The sequence below is a fragment of the Ictidomys tridecemlineatus genome, chromosome 3 (genome assembly GCF_052094955.1).
Source record: "Ictidomys tridecemlineatus isolate mIctTri1 chromosome 3, mIctTri1.hap1, whole genome shotgun sequence".
In the NCBI taxonomy this organism is placed as follows: domain Eukaryota; kingdom Metazoa; phylum Chordata; class Mammalia; order Rodentia; family Sciuridae; genus Ictidomys; species Ictidomys tridecemlineatus.
The window spans coordinates 78,240,737-78,258,399 of NC_135479.1; the positions used below are offsets into that span (position 1 = coordinate 78,240,737).

At 40.4% G+C, this 17,663-nt stretch overlaps 1 protein-coding gene across 1 annotated transcript in view; it reads left to right on the forward strand.

The window, feature by feature from the left end:
• Col6a6 (collagen type VI alpha 6 chain) overlaps nucleotides 1-17,663 on the forward strand; it is a 114,322-nt gene that overhangs the window by 78,090 nt on the left and 18,569 nt on the right. The window contains exons 28-33 of the mRNA XM_005326999.4: nucleotides 2,880-2,942; nucleotides 4,056-4,091; nucleotides 4,208-4,244; nucleotides 6,575-6,586; nucleotides 8,800-9,293; nucleotides 15,677-15,773. Of these exons, the coding sequence (XP_005327056.3) occupies nucleotides 2,880-2,942; nucleotides 4,056-4,091; nucleotides 4,208-4,244; nucleotides 6,575-6,586; nucleotides 8,800-9,293; nucleotides 15,677-15,773 (739 nt within the window). The remainder of the gene's footprint in view (nucleotides 1-2,879; nucleotides 2,943-4,055; nucleotides 4,092-4,207; nucleotides 4,245-6,574; nucleotides 6,587-8,799; nucleotides 9,294-15,676; nucleotides 15,774-17,663) is intronic.

A 17,663-nucleotide genomic window follows, 5' to 3' on the forward strand; every position in this document is an offset into this window, starting at 1 on the left:
AGTCATTTCTCCATTATTTCTAGCTTCTCTCATTGCTTTGGGAAGTCCAAGGAAATTCAAATTCCTAACTTTTTTACATGGCCAATATTCTCTCTCTGGAACCCCATTGGATCATATCTTGGTCCCTACTTTTGATATTTCATGGTTTTTATGACTCTGTGTATGATCCATTTTTATCAATTTTCAAGGACATTGGATAGGCCCCTTGAGCCTGGAAATGTATGCTCTTTGGTTCCAAAAGTGTTATTAATTATTTCGAAGCTTTTCTTCCCCTCTGTCCCCTCTATTACTATTTTTTGAATACCTATATTTTGTTTGTCAATTTACTCCTTTACTTTTTCTCTCCTATTTTCTGTCTTCTTGTTCTACTTTGTGTTCCTTGGTTTTATCTTGTAATGTTTCTCTCATACTTTAAGAACTTATTTTTGTTTTCTTCATGTTCCTTTTTTATCATATACTATTCTTGTTTCATAGAGCATTTTTTCTTATCTCTCTAAGGATATAAATGAGTATTTTTTAAGTCTTCTTTGCCCAACATAGTCTGTTTCCTGCATTTTTCTATTTTAATCTATATTTCTCATATGTATCAAGAATGAGTTATTGCTTCATATTTAACACTTGAGAAAAAGTCAGATTGGAAGCTCTGAGGATATGAATGGGATTTACCAACTACAGATTTCACTGGAGGCTGATCTGGCTAAACTTTTTTTTTTTTTTTACACAAACCTATGATATCAGTATTTTTAGGTCTTTCTTCTTTAGTTAGATTCCCCTTAAAACATTCCTTCCGTTTCCTGCCTGAAGAGTAAAGGCCTATATGCGAGCTTTCTAGAAGCCATGAGGAAAAAGAGAGCTGAAGGATCTCACATTTATTGTGCATTGTTTCTTTGCATCTCTTGTTTCAGTGGTACCATTGGATGGTCCTCAACTCTTCCTGAGTCTCAACTCAGATTTACCTCAGTTTATTTCATGGTGGAGAGAAGGGACAACCACCGAACTGTTAAAAATGAAAGGAGATCTGGGGACTTCTAAAATTATTTTCCACTGAGCCTCCTTATCTGGCCTCTTCCCATCACTTCCCCTTCTCATGGTGTCTGGTACTGCCAAAGCCTGAGCCTTCTGGGAATGTGTGATATCAGACATGTCAGTCCTGGGCCTTCCCTGATTCTGGCTTAGGACTTAGATATTTCAGGTTTGTGTCTAACACACATCTGCTTTCCAGCCTCCAAAATTTTATGTCTCTTGCCTTTTTTCTTTTCCAAATTCTTATCATTGTTGCCTCTGCCCTTTTAAAAACTCAGTTTACTTTTGGTAAGATGTTAGAAAGGACAACAGGAAATGCAGACACTCAATCTACCATCTTTCCTTTGGCCAGGTTAACCCCATGTCTTCTGAGTAAAATATGGTCAGTTTTATTCAAACTGGCACACTGTCAATATCATTGGGATACAAGAGGATATCAACAATTATTTACTGTTCCACAGGCAATGCTTTTACAAATTAAGTTGATTGTAGACAACGTCAGCATTTATTATTGCAAAAGTTGTAAACCCCATGATTTTTGCAAAAGAAAGTAATTTTAGGGGGGCGGTGCGGGGATGCAGGCACTTAGCCACTGAGTCACATCTTCAGCCCCCCCCCCTTTTTTTTATTTTGAGACAGGGTCTCACTAAGCTGCTTAGGGCTTTGTTAATTTGCCGAGGCTGGCCTTGAACTTGCAATCATCCTGCCTTAGCTTCCTTAGCTGCTGGGATTACTATAGGCGTACACCAGCATATTATCCTATTTAAGTAGTAAATCCTGGCTTTCTCAGTGATAAAGTATATTGCTGAATACTTATAGAAAAAATTCTGACACAAGTAAACAGATAACAACTGTTTTTTTTATTACTGCTATTTATTACATTTCCTTCTAGCCAACTGCTAAATGTTTCTGTTTTTATTGTTGTCATCTTAGGAGGTTTTATAATTTAGTTTTATTTTCTAGGGCATTTATTTATTTATTTTTGTTTTTTAGTTTAGATAAAAAGAGATAAATATTCTCATTTAGATAAAAATTTCTCCTTCAACCCAGTTTTTCCAATCCTAGCAGTTTTCCCTAATAATCAGAATTGTGAGTATGATTTTACAGTAGCATTGTTTACTACAACAACAAATATAAATGCCAAAAGTAAGGGACTGGTTAAATAAATCATGGTACATTCATGTAACAGGATATTATGCAACCATGAAAAGTGATTTTACAAAAGAATATTTAATAACATAAAAACATCCAGAGCTACATACTTAGTTTAAAAGACATCAGAAAAAAGTATGATCCAAATAAGTTTTACAAACTAATATATATATATATATATTTTTTTTCTTCTTTATCCAAAGAATCAGGATTCTTCCAGTTCCAAAAATGGGACTGAACACCTAAAAGAATAAGAAAAGACACCAAATGTTAACAAGGATTATCTGAGGAAGAAGGGATTGTTATGTATTGTTTTTTTCTTTCTTTTTGGGGGGGACAGATACTGGGGATTGAACTCGGGGACAGATCCCCAGCCCTATTTTGTATTTTATTTAGAGACAGGGTCTTACTGAGTTGCTTAGTGCCTCGCTGTTGCTGAGGCTGGCGCTGAACCCACAGTCCTTCTGCCTCAGTCTCCCAAGGCTGCTGGGATTACAGGCATGCACCACAGTACCCAGCATTTTTTTTTTTCCACTCTTTTTGCCTTTTGGAAATCTCTAAGTTTTCTTTAATGAAAGTGAAAATTCACTTTTGAGTTTTCATCTTTGATATTTAAGTTTAAAACAGATATACACACACACACATATATACACATATGTGTGTGTGTGCAAATATGATTTTAAATAAATAAATTCTGCTTTGAGATATCTGCTGGACTTCCAGGAGAGCCAGGAGCCCCTGGGGAGACAGGACCCCCTGGACGCAAGGTAAGTAGGAAAGTTATAAACCATATCGGAACCTTTGTCACTTGAAAAGTTAATGAAAGAACGCTTCATTGTCCAAATATGTGCACCTTCTGCTCCTGCTGTTTGGCCGTTATTTTTGCTATTTCATGAGCTCTGCAAAAGGAAGGAAAAAAAATGCAGACTAACATTTATCTCTTGGGTGGTGGGGAAAATTGGAGGAAGAAACGAAAAGTATAAAACTAAAATGAGTTTTCTCAATTATCAGTAAATTTTACTTATTTCTTCGATAATTGCTCTCGCTGCATTTAATACAGGATCAGCGAATGAAGGGAAATTAATGAATAATGAATTTGATCAAAGTGGCACTCACATGGAGCTTATTATTTGCTTCAGGAGTCTGGGTGGGGCTCCAGTGCATTTTTCCTTGGATGTCTCTTCCAGAAAAGCTAGATTCTTCCCATTCCCAAAATGGGACTGGACATCTAAAATTAAAACCAATTCCACATTGTTCTTTCTATTCCCAACCTGATGAATCCATATGCATATGTGTTTATAATTGCACATATATATGTATATTATATGTGTGTAACGTATACATATACGTATTCGGTTTGGGAAGACAACTCAAGGCAACCCCTCCAGATGTTTGGTTTGAGTCCTTTTGTCATCCAACCAGTGGTGGGGACAGATGAAGGCTCTGCTTGGGCTGCTGCTCAGTGACAGAAGCAAGGCATGGGGTGAAGAACTCCGTCTGTCGAGCACAGGAGGGGCAGCCAAGCACGAATGGTTCCATCTTTTTAGTGCTGAGTTGTAAACCTGCTCCCCACCTCTGCTCCCAAGCTCTGCATGCCTGTGTCCAGTTGCCAGCTCCATCCTTAGCCTCCGGACAACCCTGTCCTTCAGAGAAAGGGCTGCAGAAAAGCGACCTTGGAGGCCGGGCGTATCAAGCTTGCTGCTCCCCATCTTTCCCCCTGAGCATGCTCCTCTTTATTAGGTCCTGAGTCTCCAACCTGTATTTTTGTTCCCTTTAAGAATAAAAACCTAAAAGCCGTCACATCCTCAGGGCAATGATGCTGCAGATTCTGGCCCCCCATGTGTTTAAAGCTATAAAACACTTTTTGTTTGTTTCCCCAGGGCGTGAAAGGGGCCAAAGGATTGGCTTCATTTTCAGTATGTATCTCTTCTCTCTGAGTGTTCTGAGCACTCCATTAAATTTATTTAGTTTTTGCAAGTCGTGACCAAGCATCTGTTGGCTAAATTCTCTCTGTTTGATTTTTGAACTGCAGACATGTGACCTCATTCAATATGTGCGGGACCACAGTCGTAAGTACCCTTCGTAAAACTACCACCCAAGCCGACAGCTTTCAATGAAGGGAAGCCGGGAGCCCTGCACTCAGAACTGAGACGATGCACCTGCCAATTTCTTAAAATCAGTGATGTCACTGCATAAATTTGAGTCATCATGGGCTGGTGGTTCTTAAGTCCTGGTGTAGCTGCTGGTCTGCCTATTGGAACCCATTCCAAGAACTAATAAGCAACAATATAGCTAGTGCTTTGGACCTGGGGAAAATTGAGATTTGAGGTCACAGCTCTCCTAAGTGGTAAATCAATCAGTGGAGAGTCACACTGGACTTCTTTTAAATGATTATTAGCACCTGACAATAACTGACAGAATTGAATTCGCCAATGTGAAAGAGCCATGGAGACAGGGTGTCCCGGTGGGTGGGAGCCTTGCCTTTGATTTATGGTTTATTACGCCTTTCCTGGACGGATGTGTTTGATTGCTTTTAGTTAGGATGATTGATTTGCTTGTAAAACTCATTATAATGCATGTTCTGCCAATACATTTTTCTCTCTGCTGCAAAATTTTAAAAGCAAGAAGGCATTTAGATTTGGCAAATGCTCTTTGGAGTTTAAGACCCTCATAACAAATTCTGCTTTCAACATATGTGTTGATACCATAAAAAAAAAAATCCATGTACAAGATGAAGAGTTGGAAGTTTAATCATGTCGAATGTCCACTTCCACATATGTAGTCCTTCCCAAATAAGCACTATGACCAAAAAGAGTCAAAAGTTTCCTTAAGACCTTTGGGGGTTCGGGAGGGAGATGGACAAGTAGGAGCCCATTTCTGCAGACAAGAGTTGTTCAGAAAGACACAGACAAAGCTCTAGAAAACAGTATAGGTCAGCACTCTTTTGGTAGCAGAATGGAACCAAGATGGGAATCAAAATTTATACACTGGGTGACAAAAGACTGGTTGTTTTGCAGCTGAATTAGCACAGTAAGTTTTCTGACTTAGGGCTATGTGATCTCTAATGACCCAGATGTGATGGGACCTGAACTATTAAAATTTGAGGTGCTCACTACTAAATTGCAAATCCAAAAGTAGGTAGAGAATTATTTCACAAGTATTACTTAGAACAAGAACGGAAATCACAACTGCATATTTTACAAAATGTCATTGTGATTACATTACTTACCTAATTCTTGCATATTTTACAAAAGCATATGATCATATGAGCAACATGGCTAGGGCCTCTTCCAGGCAGAGCCGTGCAAGGGACCTCTGCAAGTAAGAGGTCTAAAGCAGATTCCAATATGACATTCTCAATGACAGAAGTGTCCACTGCCCTGTCCGATAGAGTAGCCATCAGCCGCATGTAGCTTTCAATACTTGCCATGTAGAAAGTGTAAGTTAATTTTAATTATTTAAAATTTAAATAATTTTAAATAATGACTCATGGCTGCCATATTGCACAGTGGAGGTCTAGAGTAAATGATCATTTACTTAAGAGTAAATCCATCTCTGATGTTTATATAATAATATAGAAATATGCACATACATGCGTTAAGCATCCCAAATCTAAACTGTACAATGCTCCAAAATCTGAGACTTTTTTATTGCTGACATGATACCACAGATGGAAAACTTCACATCTGACTTCATGTGAGAGGTCACAGTCAAAATGCAGGCTCACTAAAAATGTTGTATAAAATTATCTTCAGGCCATGTGTGTAAGAGATATATGAAATGTGTATGAATTTCATGTTTAGACTTGGATCCCATCACCAAGATATCTCATTGTGCATATGAACGCTGAAGAAATCTGAAATCTGAATCATTTCTATTCCTAAGCATCAGATGAGGGATCCACAACACATGCTATACATACAGTGTGTGTATATGTGTGTGTGTGTGTGTGTGTGTGTGGCGCGTGTGTAGTTGATAGCTATAAATATGTATGTGGGAAAATTTTAGATGGGGGAATTTCAGATGGGAATATTTTGTACATGGGGAAAATGTAGAGTTAGGACTTTTCACTTTTCCAAATCCAGTGTAGCTCCTTGCAACATCATGATCCTTCCAGGCAGAGATTCTCTGCCTCTGACAGCTAGCAGCAGGCTGTTGATTTATGTCTGAATATTATCTACCCCTTTTCCCATGCTTTTCCTTATAGAAGAAATAGTGCTTTACCAAGATTGGGGCTCTGACTGCATCTTCTCCAAAGCCTAATTGTTGCCTGGATTTTTGAGTCATCTACAGAAAAACAGACAAGGCAGGATTTCACTGCCATGATTTTCTGACATTGTCAGAGAACTCTATTCTCTCACCAAATAATAACCCAGTCTCCTTTGTTCTCCTTCCCCAGCGGGCGGACATGGTGAGTAATCTTTATTTACAGCATGTTTTAATCAAGCTCCAAAATGTCATACATCTGGAAAGAAGAGTTAGAATAATGTGTTGCCTGACAGCTGATACAAATTTTATCAGGGCATTCTTTGCTGCCTCATGCTGGTAGCAGAGACCTACCTCCAATATCTCAGTTTTAACTGAGCTTCACAGCTATTTCTCAAGCAAAATGGGTAAGCTTTCTTAGTATTAAAATATGTTACAGGCTAACATCATCAATTACTTACTGCTAGGCTTTTTTTTTGTAATGAAATTTTCCCTTTGTTCTCTCTCTCATATGCTTTCTGTAGACCAGTGATTAAGGATTAAGATGCAGAGAAACAGAATAAAGTAGGGATGATCAGATAGCAAGTAAGCGGAATATGCAGCTTGGGTAATGCAAAAGCTATGTAGCTCATGCTTAATGATAATCACCAACTTGGCCTAATATAGTTTTCAAGTATTTCAACAAATACTTCTTATGTGATGTTTTTGTGTATATCCATATATACATTTAAACCCTTACAATTTTTATATAAATCCGCCAACTCTTGCCCTCTGGTTGCCTGTACATGTGTTCAACAAATATTTATTGAAGGCCTACTATGTGCCAGTCTCTGTATTAGGCACTGGGGACACAGAGTCAAAAAAATAGACAAGGTTCAGGTTCCCATCCTTAGACACTTCCATTCTCATGAAAGACCTAGAAAATGAACAAAGGAAAGAATTCAGAATCCTGTGGCTTCTGTGAAGAGATAAAGCGTGAGAGACTCTGGCACAGGATAATGTGAGGGGAGGGGAGATGATTTTAGATGCAGGAGCGTTCTTAGGCAGTGGACTTGAAGTCTAGCTAAAGGAAACACAGTCAGGCAGGGGAATTCCAAATGCAAAGACCACGGAACAGGAAAAACCTCTAGCTATTTCCAGGGACTGACAGGGCCTGGTGATAGTGGGCACATGAAAAAATGGAGATATAGGCAGAGGCTGGATTGAGCTGGGTTTGGCATATTATCATAAGGTGGCTAGGAATATTTCTTTTTTTTTTCTTGTATCTCTATATCACGCCTGAAACTTTGTAGTTGCTCCCATATAAAAATAACAAAAGCTAGCAGAATCAATTTAACATTTGTGCCTAGCCTAATCATTTTTTAATTGCAAAATTAACATGGCCTCAATTTTTAAAAGTCTTCTCAGCCCATTAGTTAGATTCAGAGAATAATAAATTATTTCGTGTCTCCATTGAGATGAACAGTTTGATTTGGGTTCCTCTCAATGGAGACAGGACATCATTTATTATTCTCTGTGGTAGAGTGCTTGCTTTACCTGGGTGTGATCTCCAGTGTTAAAATATAAACTCCTGCTTCTTGGGGAAAAAAAAGTTACCAGTTAAAGCCTTCCATGTCTTCCTTTTAGCGATAGGGTTATTCTCCGCCACAAATGGCAAAATCATTAAGAATAATGGCTTAGTATTATTGAGCACCTCCTATGTGTTAGGCACTGTAGTCTAAGTGATTTATTCGTGCTGAATCATTTAGTCATCACCACAGGCCTGGGCACTAGGTGATATTATGACTCAGATTTTATAGAAAAGGAAACTGAGGCAGAGAGGATAAGTAATTTGAAGATGGTCCTATGTTAGTTTTTGGGCCAGGCTCCAAATACCACCCTTTCTTGCCTACTCTTTACAACTCAGGATCTGTTCTGTGTACTGCACATTACTTCCATTTTTTTTTTTCTGAAATTATGAAAGGGGCTTTCACAGTCATTCTTTTTTTTTTTAACACTTGTTCCATTTTTCTCATTAAGACGGAATTTATTTTAGTTTGAGTGGAAGTTCCAGCAACAAAATACAATACCTTTAATCCAATCTCGGTAGGGCTTAAAGGGCATTACCAGAAGCTCTCTACTCATTTAGAAGGGATTTGCTAATGAAATTTCATAACAGATCACTTTGAATTTGGCACTTTTCTCTTTTGCACTTCCTTTAAAAGAGCAAAGTTGGCTTTTTCGACTAGCACTTTCAATTATTTCAAGATTTTAATATTCCACATTTTTTGCATGTTTTGTTGTAATATGGAAATCGTTAATTATCGAATGCTTAAATGTTTTGAGTAGTTAACACTGAAACTCGCTCCACCTTCTTGGGCTTGTTGGAGGTAAGCACGGTGAGTGACATTTAAAGGGGCACCATCTTGTCTTTTTTAGGAAAACCTGAATGCCCGGTGCATCCAACCGAGTTGGTGTTTGCTTTGGACCAGTCCCGGGATGTCACGGAGGAGGAGTTCCAGCGGATGAAGGGGATCGTGGCCTCCCTGGTGAGAGACATGAAGGTCCGGGAGAACCACTGCCCCGTGGGGGCGCGCGTCGCCGTCCTCGCCTACGACTCGCACGCCAGGCACCTGGTGCGCCTCTCGGACACCTACGGGAAGGACCAGCTTCTCCGGGAAATCGAAGCTGTGCCTTACGAGAGGTCCTCCGAGGGCAGGGAGATGGGCAAGGCCATGAGGTTCATTTCCAGGAACGTCTTCAAGCGGACCCTTCCCGGAACTTCCACGAGAAGAATCGCCACGTTCTTCAGCAGCGGTCCGTCGGCCGATGCGCAGTCCATCGCCGCGGCCACCATGGAATTCAGCGCCCTGGACATCATTCCCGTGGTGATCGCCTTCAGCAACGTGCCCTCCGTCAAACGCGCGTTTGCGGTAAGAGGAGGAAGCTCTTTCGCCTTTCTTCACTCTTTTATTTCTCCTGTATTCAGCAGTCTCTTAAGAAAGTCGAGAACCACAAGTATCCCTTGCTCTCACAAACCAAAGTCATCCTGAGTTGGCAGAATGGAATGATTAGATGCCATGAGGCGTGACTAAGTCATTCAGGGTCACTCCAGGTGACTTTGGGTTGGCAGAAATAACCACGCAGAGATGGAGAAAAATACCTTTTTTCTTGGGATTCTTCAGCCATGGCTTCTCTGCTCCAGCTCACACAAAGGAGGCAGACAAAAAAGAAGAGGAGGAGGTTCTGAAGCTCCTTTTTATTGAGGGGAAGGCACTCTAGAAAGTTCCACCTCAATGAGGGGGGGGGTGTCAGGTTTCAGGGGGTTGAGTCTAGCCTGGTGATGTCTTGTGGTCAGCAGATTGGCATCTTGGAAGGCTACACCCATCTCAGGTGCTGGGTTGGATCAAAAAGCAGAATGGGAAAAGAACACACTCTTGCATAGCCCAGACAGAGAGGCCACCTCAGTCCATTCTGCTCATGTGCTCAAAATGCTCACAGCTCACACACACACACACAGCCCATGGCTGGCCCGTGACAATTAGAAATGTTTATTTTCCCAGGCACACCTGTCATCCCAGCTCCTGGGGAGGCTGAGGCAGATGGATGAAAAATTACAGGCAATTTAGCAGGACCCTGTCTCAAAATTAAAAAAAAAATAATAACAATCTGGGAATGTCGCTTAGCTCAATGGTAAACCACCCCTGGGTTCAATCCCCATACAACAAAAGAAACAAAAAAAAAGGAAGACTGATTTATTATTTATATACCAGGAACATATTAAGCCCTTATATGCATTATACTGTTTAATTCTCAAAAGTAGTATTATGAAACGGATAACAGTGGTTCTCACTTTATGAATGAGAAACTGAGCCTAGACTTCAAAGTTAAGCTACTTGTCCAGGTTTGCACAGCCTGGCAATGCCAGGCGTTGACTCCAGATTTACTGTTCTAGTGCTTCCACAAGCTACTCTGAGTTGCATCTAATGACACTGAATCAGGAGACCATTAAACATACACAGATGCCACTTAAATAGCCAGGGTACTAGTCATTCCTACACAGTGAAAGCCAATTGGCTAAATTTCACCAATTATATAAAAATCCAGATTTTATAAAAAGAAAAGACAGTTTTAAAAATTATGGCCTCTTAATTGGGGATTAACTCTTAATTTGTAACATTCGTAAATAAACCACCTGGGATGAAGACATCCATGCATAAATTCATAATGCCCTGTCCATAGTGGCTCCAAGGCAGGGCTCCATTACAAAGAACCACCAGACCAGCAAAGTATCCTTCCAGTCAACTGTGTTGGTCCAGCATGGTGTTTGCTTCTCCATTCATGTGGAGACAGATTATGAAGAGGGGCCCTAGGCAGCAGCAAATGAATAAAAAGGTCAACCAATCAAAAGTTACTTCATTTAGATAACAGAAGATAAAAAGCCACTCAGTTATTGTCTTCAAGTAGGTGAAAAGTTATGACTTCAGAAAAATTAGCTGAGATTCAGCTTTGCAAAACTTCCTATTAGAGCAGCACAGGTCACTTCAGGTTAGGCTCAAGAAAGAACTGTCAGAGGGTAATTTTAATTTAGCGTTGGTGTGGATTCAATGGATGGTCAAGACAGTGCCTTTCTCTGAAGGCCCTGAATGGGGGCAATGACTCTCCAGTCAGCGTGACTTCTATCTTTCTAGAGACTGGGACCTAGGACTAAGTGGCTTTTGGAAGCCTTTTCCAGCTCTCTACTTTTTTCAGTGAAAATGTTGAAATAAGCAGAATTAAGTTGAAATATAGTTCTCATCTGAAAATATAGAGAGCAGTACCTATTTTCTAAAGTTGGTATGAAGCCGGACACTGGGAATGATAGCTTCTGCTTTAATTATCATGATTATCATGATTATCACTTAATAGCTTGATACTGTTAAACTAAAACCTGTTTTTTAAAAACGAAGTCTGGGAAGTTCCAGAATGGAAAATGCTATCAGCATCATTGAACTAACTCTCAGAATGAGAGAGTTATGCATGTAAATTAAGAAAGAGGGGGGCCAAACTATGCAAATGAAGCTGCTAGGAGAAGTAACGTGTAAGTGAGGTTGATTATACACAGTCCTCATAATTCTCTCATCTGCTGGCTTTATTTAGCCACAAAACAAGAGACAACTTTACATCTTGTTGCAAACAGTTGGTAGCACTTGTAATATAAACGTAGACGTAACTCCATCCACCCACTCAAAGTGACCTGCACAGTATATTATTTATAAGGAGGTATTTTGTTGTTTAAAGACTTGAATGTTAATCATTTCAGAGGTTGGTAAATCTGGCTTCTTGATTCCACCCAAATATCCTAGAGACTTTCATAATGAAATTTCAAATTTTGAAAACAGAACCTCATAAAATCGAGTGGCATTGACCACCAAGAGCCCTGGAGCAGAAGCAGAAGATTTACTAATGAAGTCAGAATTCCTTTCATGTGACAAATGTTTAGTGAGCACCTCATGTGTACTAGGTGCTGTTCCAGGCTGTGAGGATACAAGAGTAAATAAGAAAACCAAAAATTTCCCCCTCGTATAACATGCCTTAAACAGCCCTGCCTAGATAGATAGGGTTATTGTTAGGGCTCAAAACCCGAGGCAAATGCCACCAGTTGGTTAGAACACGGTGTCTGACATTACAGAAGAGAAATTGCAACTTGTGTTTGCTGTCTTTTCCTGTTTTCTATGCATTCTCTTCCATTGTGTTTTACCTTTACTGAAAGTGTTGTGGTTTTTGGTTTTTTTGTTTTGTTTTGTTTTGTTCTGTTTTTGAACAGACCTCAGAAGTCTAATGACACCATGCATCTTTATTTTATTTGGGGATTATATTTTAAAACCCTAATTTGTTTTGTACTTACCAGGGATTTTTCAAATCTCAATTCATGGAGAGTTCAGTAGGCCAGGGTGGAATTTGGTACCTGAGCAGACTTGTGTGGTAGGCCTCAAAAGCAGCTATTTCAAGAGCAAGGACTGATTTTCCTGTTTCTTTGCACAAGGACTGTGATCACCACCCTGCAAGTTCTTCACAGTGGTATAAAGTGGAGTTTCAAGCTGGAAAATGGAAGGCCATTTTTGACTGGAAAAAAACTCAGTCTTCACTTTGTTTCGTCACCAGTGTTTTCCCTCTGAATTTGTTTAGCAATTACTTCTTCTGATGAAATTTTACTAGTTCCCCACTAAGACTTCCAATTTAGGATGGGCCTCATGTATGCTAAGCAAGTACTTTACCACTGAGCTACATCCCAGTCCCCGCCCCTCTTTTTTTTTTTTTAATTTCCAGATAGGGTCTCACTAAATTTCTCAAGCTGACCTTGAACTTGCCGTTCCTCCCTAGTAGTTGAGATTACAGGCATGCCCAACTCCCTTCCTAATATTCTTATAAGACATGTGTCTTTTTTTTTAATTTTTAATTTTTTTAGCAACCCTAACTTTTTTTTCCTTTTATTCTGCTGTTAGGCTTGGAGGTGAGAGAAACATTAAGTGTAGTATTTGATATTATAGATGATCCTAATGATTAGAGACAGAACTGAAATTGGAGGGAAAACTTTTTAATTGGAAACTTTAGCATTTTGTGCACCCAGCCTTTTTATTTTGAAAAGGATTTCCTTTGTTAACATAGAATTGTCTAAAGAAAGATTACCCACAATGTTAATTGAAATTTTTTTACAGGCACCAATCTATGGGGCCCCTGTGTTATCCAGAGAGGAAACAATAAGGTATCATTCAGAGCCATGAGCTCAACACCCCTACTGTCCATCCACGGATGTTACAGCTGTGCTTTCATGTAAGCTGGTACTTTGAATCCACAGGAAAATGAGCAATGAGGAAAGCAAACAATAGGACTCTTTTATTTTAACACCCCCCCGTCCACATTTTGTCTAAGGTATTTTTCCATAATATGCTATTATCATTTCTTCAGTGATAAGTAGTCGGATGAATGATCTCTAAAATCACATCTTTCCACCGTTGTTGACTAAGAGATCCTTGAGGGTGGTGTCAAGGGAGAGTGCAGACCCCCCTGTGGACTTTCCCTAGTAAAGAAACTCAGTAGAATCAATGAGAATCAATGACACTGCTTTTATGTTGATGCCAGTATGTTGACACATGATTAAATGTGAGCCTAAGTTGCCAACTAGGGCCACAGCCAGAAATATGGAAGTTGTTATTGTTACAGTGTAAACATGTTAGAACACAAGATTAGTTAGCAAATGGCAGCGATCCCCGGGCAACATCTTGTGAAACATTGCTCTAAATTAAGTTAGGACTCATTGATATAAAACTGCAATGATAAAAGTGGCTCATGCAGAAGATGGAAAGTAGGTCTTTTTTGATGAGAGCAAAGCTTAAACCAAAGTTGTCTATATTCCGTCCCCTACTGGGGCTCACATTTCTGTAAAACAATAAGATTGGATTACATGGTTTCTAAGACTTGTTGTAACTCCAACAGTCTGTGAAGTTGTTTCCCCTGGATCTTGGTAGGTGGCAATGAGAAAGCTCTTTCCCTTCCCAGAAGGTCTGATTTGTGTCCTCTGTACCGACACTGGTTCAGTTTCCCGTCAACCGTCACAGTGGGAGCAAGGGTTTGATAGACTTGAAACTGTGCACAGAGTCATCTCATAAAACCATTAGCAGAGCAGACTCTTGTGCTAATGTATTACCCAAGGCACTTTGTTTACAGATCATCAGAATCAGTTTAAGGTAGTTTAAGTACTCACATGCACATCATATCATAAGAAAAATACGTCAAAAGGACCTAGATAGGGCCCAAGGTATCCTCTGGTCCCAAGTCCAGGTAAGCTGCCTCTGGACACAATACCCTTATTTCACTTATTTATTTTTATGTGGTGCTGAGGATGGAACCCAGGGTCTTGCACATGCGGAATGAGCCACAACCCCAGCCTCTTTCTGTCTTTCCCAGATGTGGTGTGTTCTTTTCTCTATGTATTTGTGTCTAGAACTTTAGCCAAAATCTTCAGTTATCACATACTCCATAAGAGTCTTCACCTCCAACCCAGAAAGCATATGAAAGCAACCCAGTGATCTCTCAGAGAGGACTCTGAGGGGCAGATATTTCTCTGTTTGTTGTACAAAGAATAATTAAAAATGACAGAAATAGTGATGAGTCTCAGGAAAAACCATCTTACTTTTGCTAGTGTATTATTCTCCTTGCTCCTGATTCCACAGATAGAATACACACCGCTGGACACTCTAGAAACTCTTGCCATTAAACACCCACCCTCAGCCCTTAGAACCCCAGTTCCAAATTCCAGATAAAATGGGTCTGGCTGGCTCGGATGTCCTTTCCCAGTCCAACTGGCTCTTGTCAGAGAACTGGTCTTATCCCCATAACCAAGGTCCTACCTCTAAGGATAAATTATAGGAAGGAGACTTCTCAGAGACAGAAGGAAGCCATGAGTGTGAGGATTCATAGCACTTAAAATGTCATCTGGTCATATCTGAGACAAGAGATAGGATCACACCTACAATTTTTCTTCAGTTATCAGTTATCTGTGAGTCAGTTAATGGGCAAGTTAATGATTTTTGGATATTTGGGGTCTCCTTACTTCTCCTCAGTTATCTTTTCCCCTCTCTGCGCCCTCAAACTGTAAGTAGGTTGCTAACAAAGGGACCAAAGTGGAAATGGTTGGGAGTTTCAGAAAGGAGAGTTGCCTAAACTTGGATTTGAGTTTGTGTTAAAGCCAGTTTCGAGGCCCAGTGTACGGTGGAAACCTAAAGAAGTTTACCAAGAGCAGCCCGTGACTTTACATGGTACTTTGGTACTTAGGCACGGGGTGGGGTGGGGGGGGGGCAGACATCTTTGATTTTCTTCCTTAAATGATGTAAGCGTCTGGTGCTCTTTCATCAGCTGTTAACCTTTCTTTGCGTTTCAATTTCTAAAATGGGGAGGATGAACCTAAGACCTAACCTCCTGGGTTGCTGAGATAACGGATATGAAGTCCTTTATGCTCCTTAATGACCCACATGACACCCACTCTGTGCCAATAAGTGCTTCGTGATGACAAGCCTAATTGACGCTTACCCAGAGCCTTGTTAGTAATTGTAATATTCCCATTTTAGAGATGAGGAAACAGAGGCAAATTTGCCAGAGCTAAAAGGAAAGGTTGGGGTTCAAGCCCAGCAGTGCTCTTGGTCACCCTGACATGCGGAGTCTTGCCATGACCTTAGAAGGAGCAGAGTTGCCCTCTTGGTCCCAGCTCTGTCAACAGAACGGGGACATTCTCGTGTCCCTACCTACTAAGCAGTTCTTTCTCTCCTGCCTCTTGCAGATCGATGACACTGGCACATTCCAAGTCATAGTGCTTCCCTCCGGGACTGAGGATATACCAGCATTAGAGAGACTCCAGCGGTGCACTTTCTGCCATGGTGAGACCCACAGAGAGAATATGATCATGCCTTTTAAATCCTCTGAGTCACCATTGGCCACAGCAGCTGGACCTTTGTGGCCAGAATGAGCATGGTGTAGAGAGGACCTCCTTGGGCTCTGGCCCCACCTCATCATGCTGCATGTTTTAAGATTAAACAGATGGAGTCTGTTAGCTCAGCCTGCAGGGTCTCCTCCTATGTATCCCAGCAAGAGGGTGACATTCCAGGCCTCTCTACTTCCTGCAGCTTCCAGAAAACCATTCCCTTTTAAACTTTTATTTTGACAGAGTCTTGCCAAGTTGCCAGGCTGTCCTGGAATTTACAATCTTCCTGCATCAGCCTCCTAAGTAGCTGGGATTACAAGTATGTGCCATCAGATGCCCGGCAGATAGTTACAACGTGTTAGAAGGGTAGAAAACAATAAGAAAGTCATGAATCTCCATTGAAAAGAGCTCCAAAATGTTAACTCTCAGAAAGATTTGCCCATTGATTTGTTTGTAGTGTTTTATACCCAATTATTGGTCTAACTGGAAAACTCTAATTTTTCTTTTGAGCATTCTAATAATTATGAAAACTGTGGAAGCCACTGAGATTCGTAGTGGAGGATGTGAGAGCTGATGGTCACCAAACATTTAATATAGACCATGCACTGTTCTTCTAATCTCTTTATGTAATACTGATGGTGACCATGAGACAAGAGTTAAGATACTGTGCTTATTATGTTCTAAGCACGGCTCAAAACACTTTTCATCAATTCTGTCTTTGTATCCTTATAATCACTCTAAAACATCTGAGCTATTATTAACTCCATTTTACAGATGAGGAAAATAAAGCTTAGAGTGATGTGATAATCTGCCCAAGACCTTACAGTCAGATCAAACCCAAGAAGGCTGGCTCTAAACTGCTTGCAGATTATGAGGAATGGAGGGCTCCCCGGAAACTGTCCATCTGGGCCTGAAGCAAATGCCTGATTGCTGCCCTTCTCCAAGGGTATCTGTGAGAGGCTATGATGGATGTTCAAATGACCTTATAGGGAGGTGGCAACTCTGGTGGAGAAGTAGAGTTTTCTGTCTTCTTATAGCTCCTGTGTTTTCTGTCTTTCCTCTGCTCCTCTCCAATCAATTTCTCTTTTCTGTTGATTGCACAGGGTTAGTTTAGACGCAGGCAGTCTTACTCAAAGCAATTAAGTGCTAAGCAGGCTATGGGGAGTTATACCCCATCTTATGTATTCTCAGTTGCACCTTCAAACACGTTGATTACAATAGTTACAACGTGCCACACTCTTGTGCCGGTTCGTGCACAGTCAGAAGTTGCACATATGTGACTGGGGATGGGTTTTGGCTCCATTTCTTGGCTCCAGCCTTTGTTTTGTCTCTTAGGCACATGATGGAAGATATTTTGGCTGTCATTTCCTGCAATTAAAAAACCCCACAAAACTGAGCAAATGGGCAGCCTGCTGTCCCTGATTCTATAAACGGCCTTGTACACAGGTGACTGTTTTGTCATCTGTTACATGGAGTCCATAAAATTCTCCTAAATTTCACTGGGGGACTCTGACTTGTGCAGCACCATCTTTACTGGGTCCTTACTGAGTGAAGTTAGGAAGTTGGCTACATCCCCTAGGATTTGCATTTCGGTCATTAATCTTTCATCGAATAGTTTTTATTTATGGTCCATCCCACATCTAAATACCATCTGTCTACATACATGTTATGCTGTTTCTCTTTTTCTTTTCCTTTGATGTTTAAAGAGGGCATTCTTATCCTCAATCATTAATGTTATTGAACAATGAGACAGAATGTCATCCCTGGCAAAGGATCTCTGGGTGGATCTGATCCTAGTTGGGTCCAACCACCTAATTATGCAGAGAAACTGCAGAACTGAGGCCCA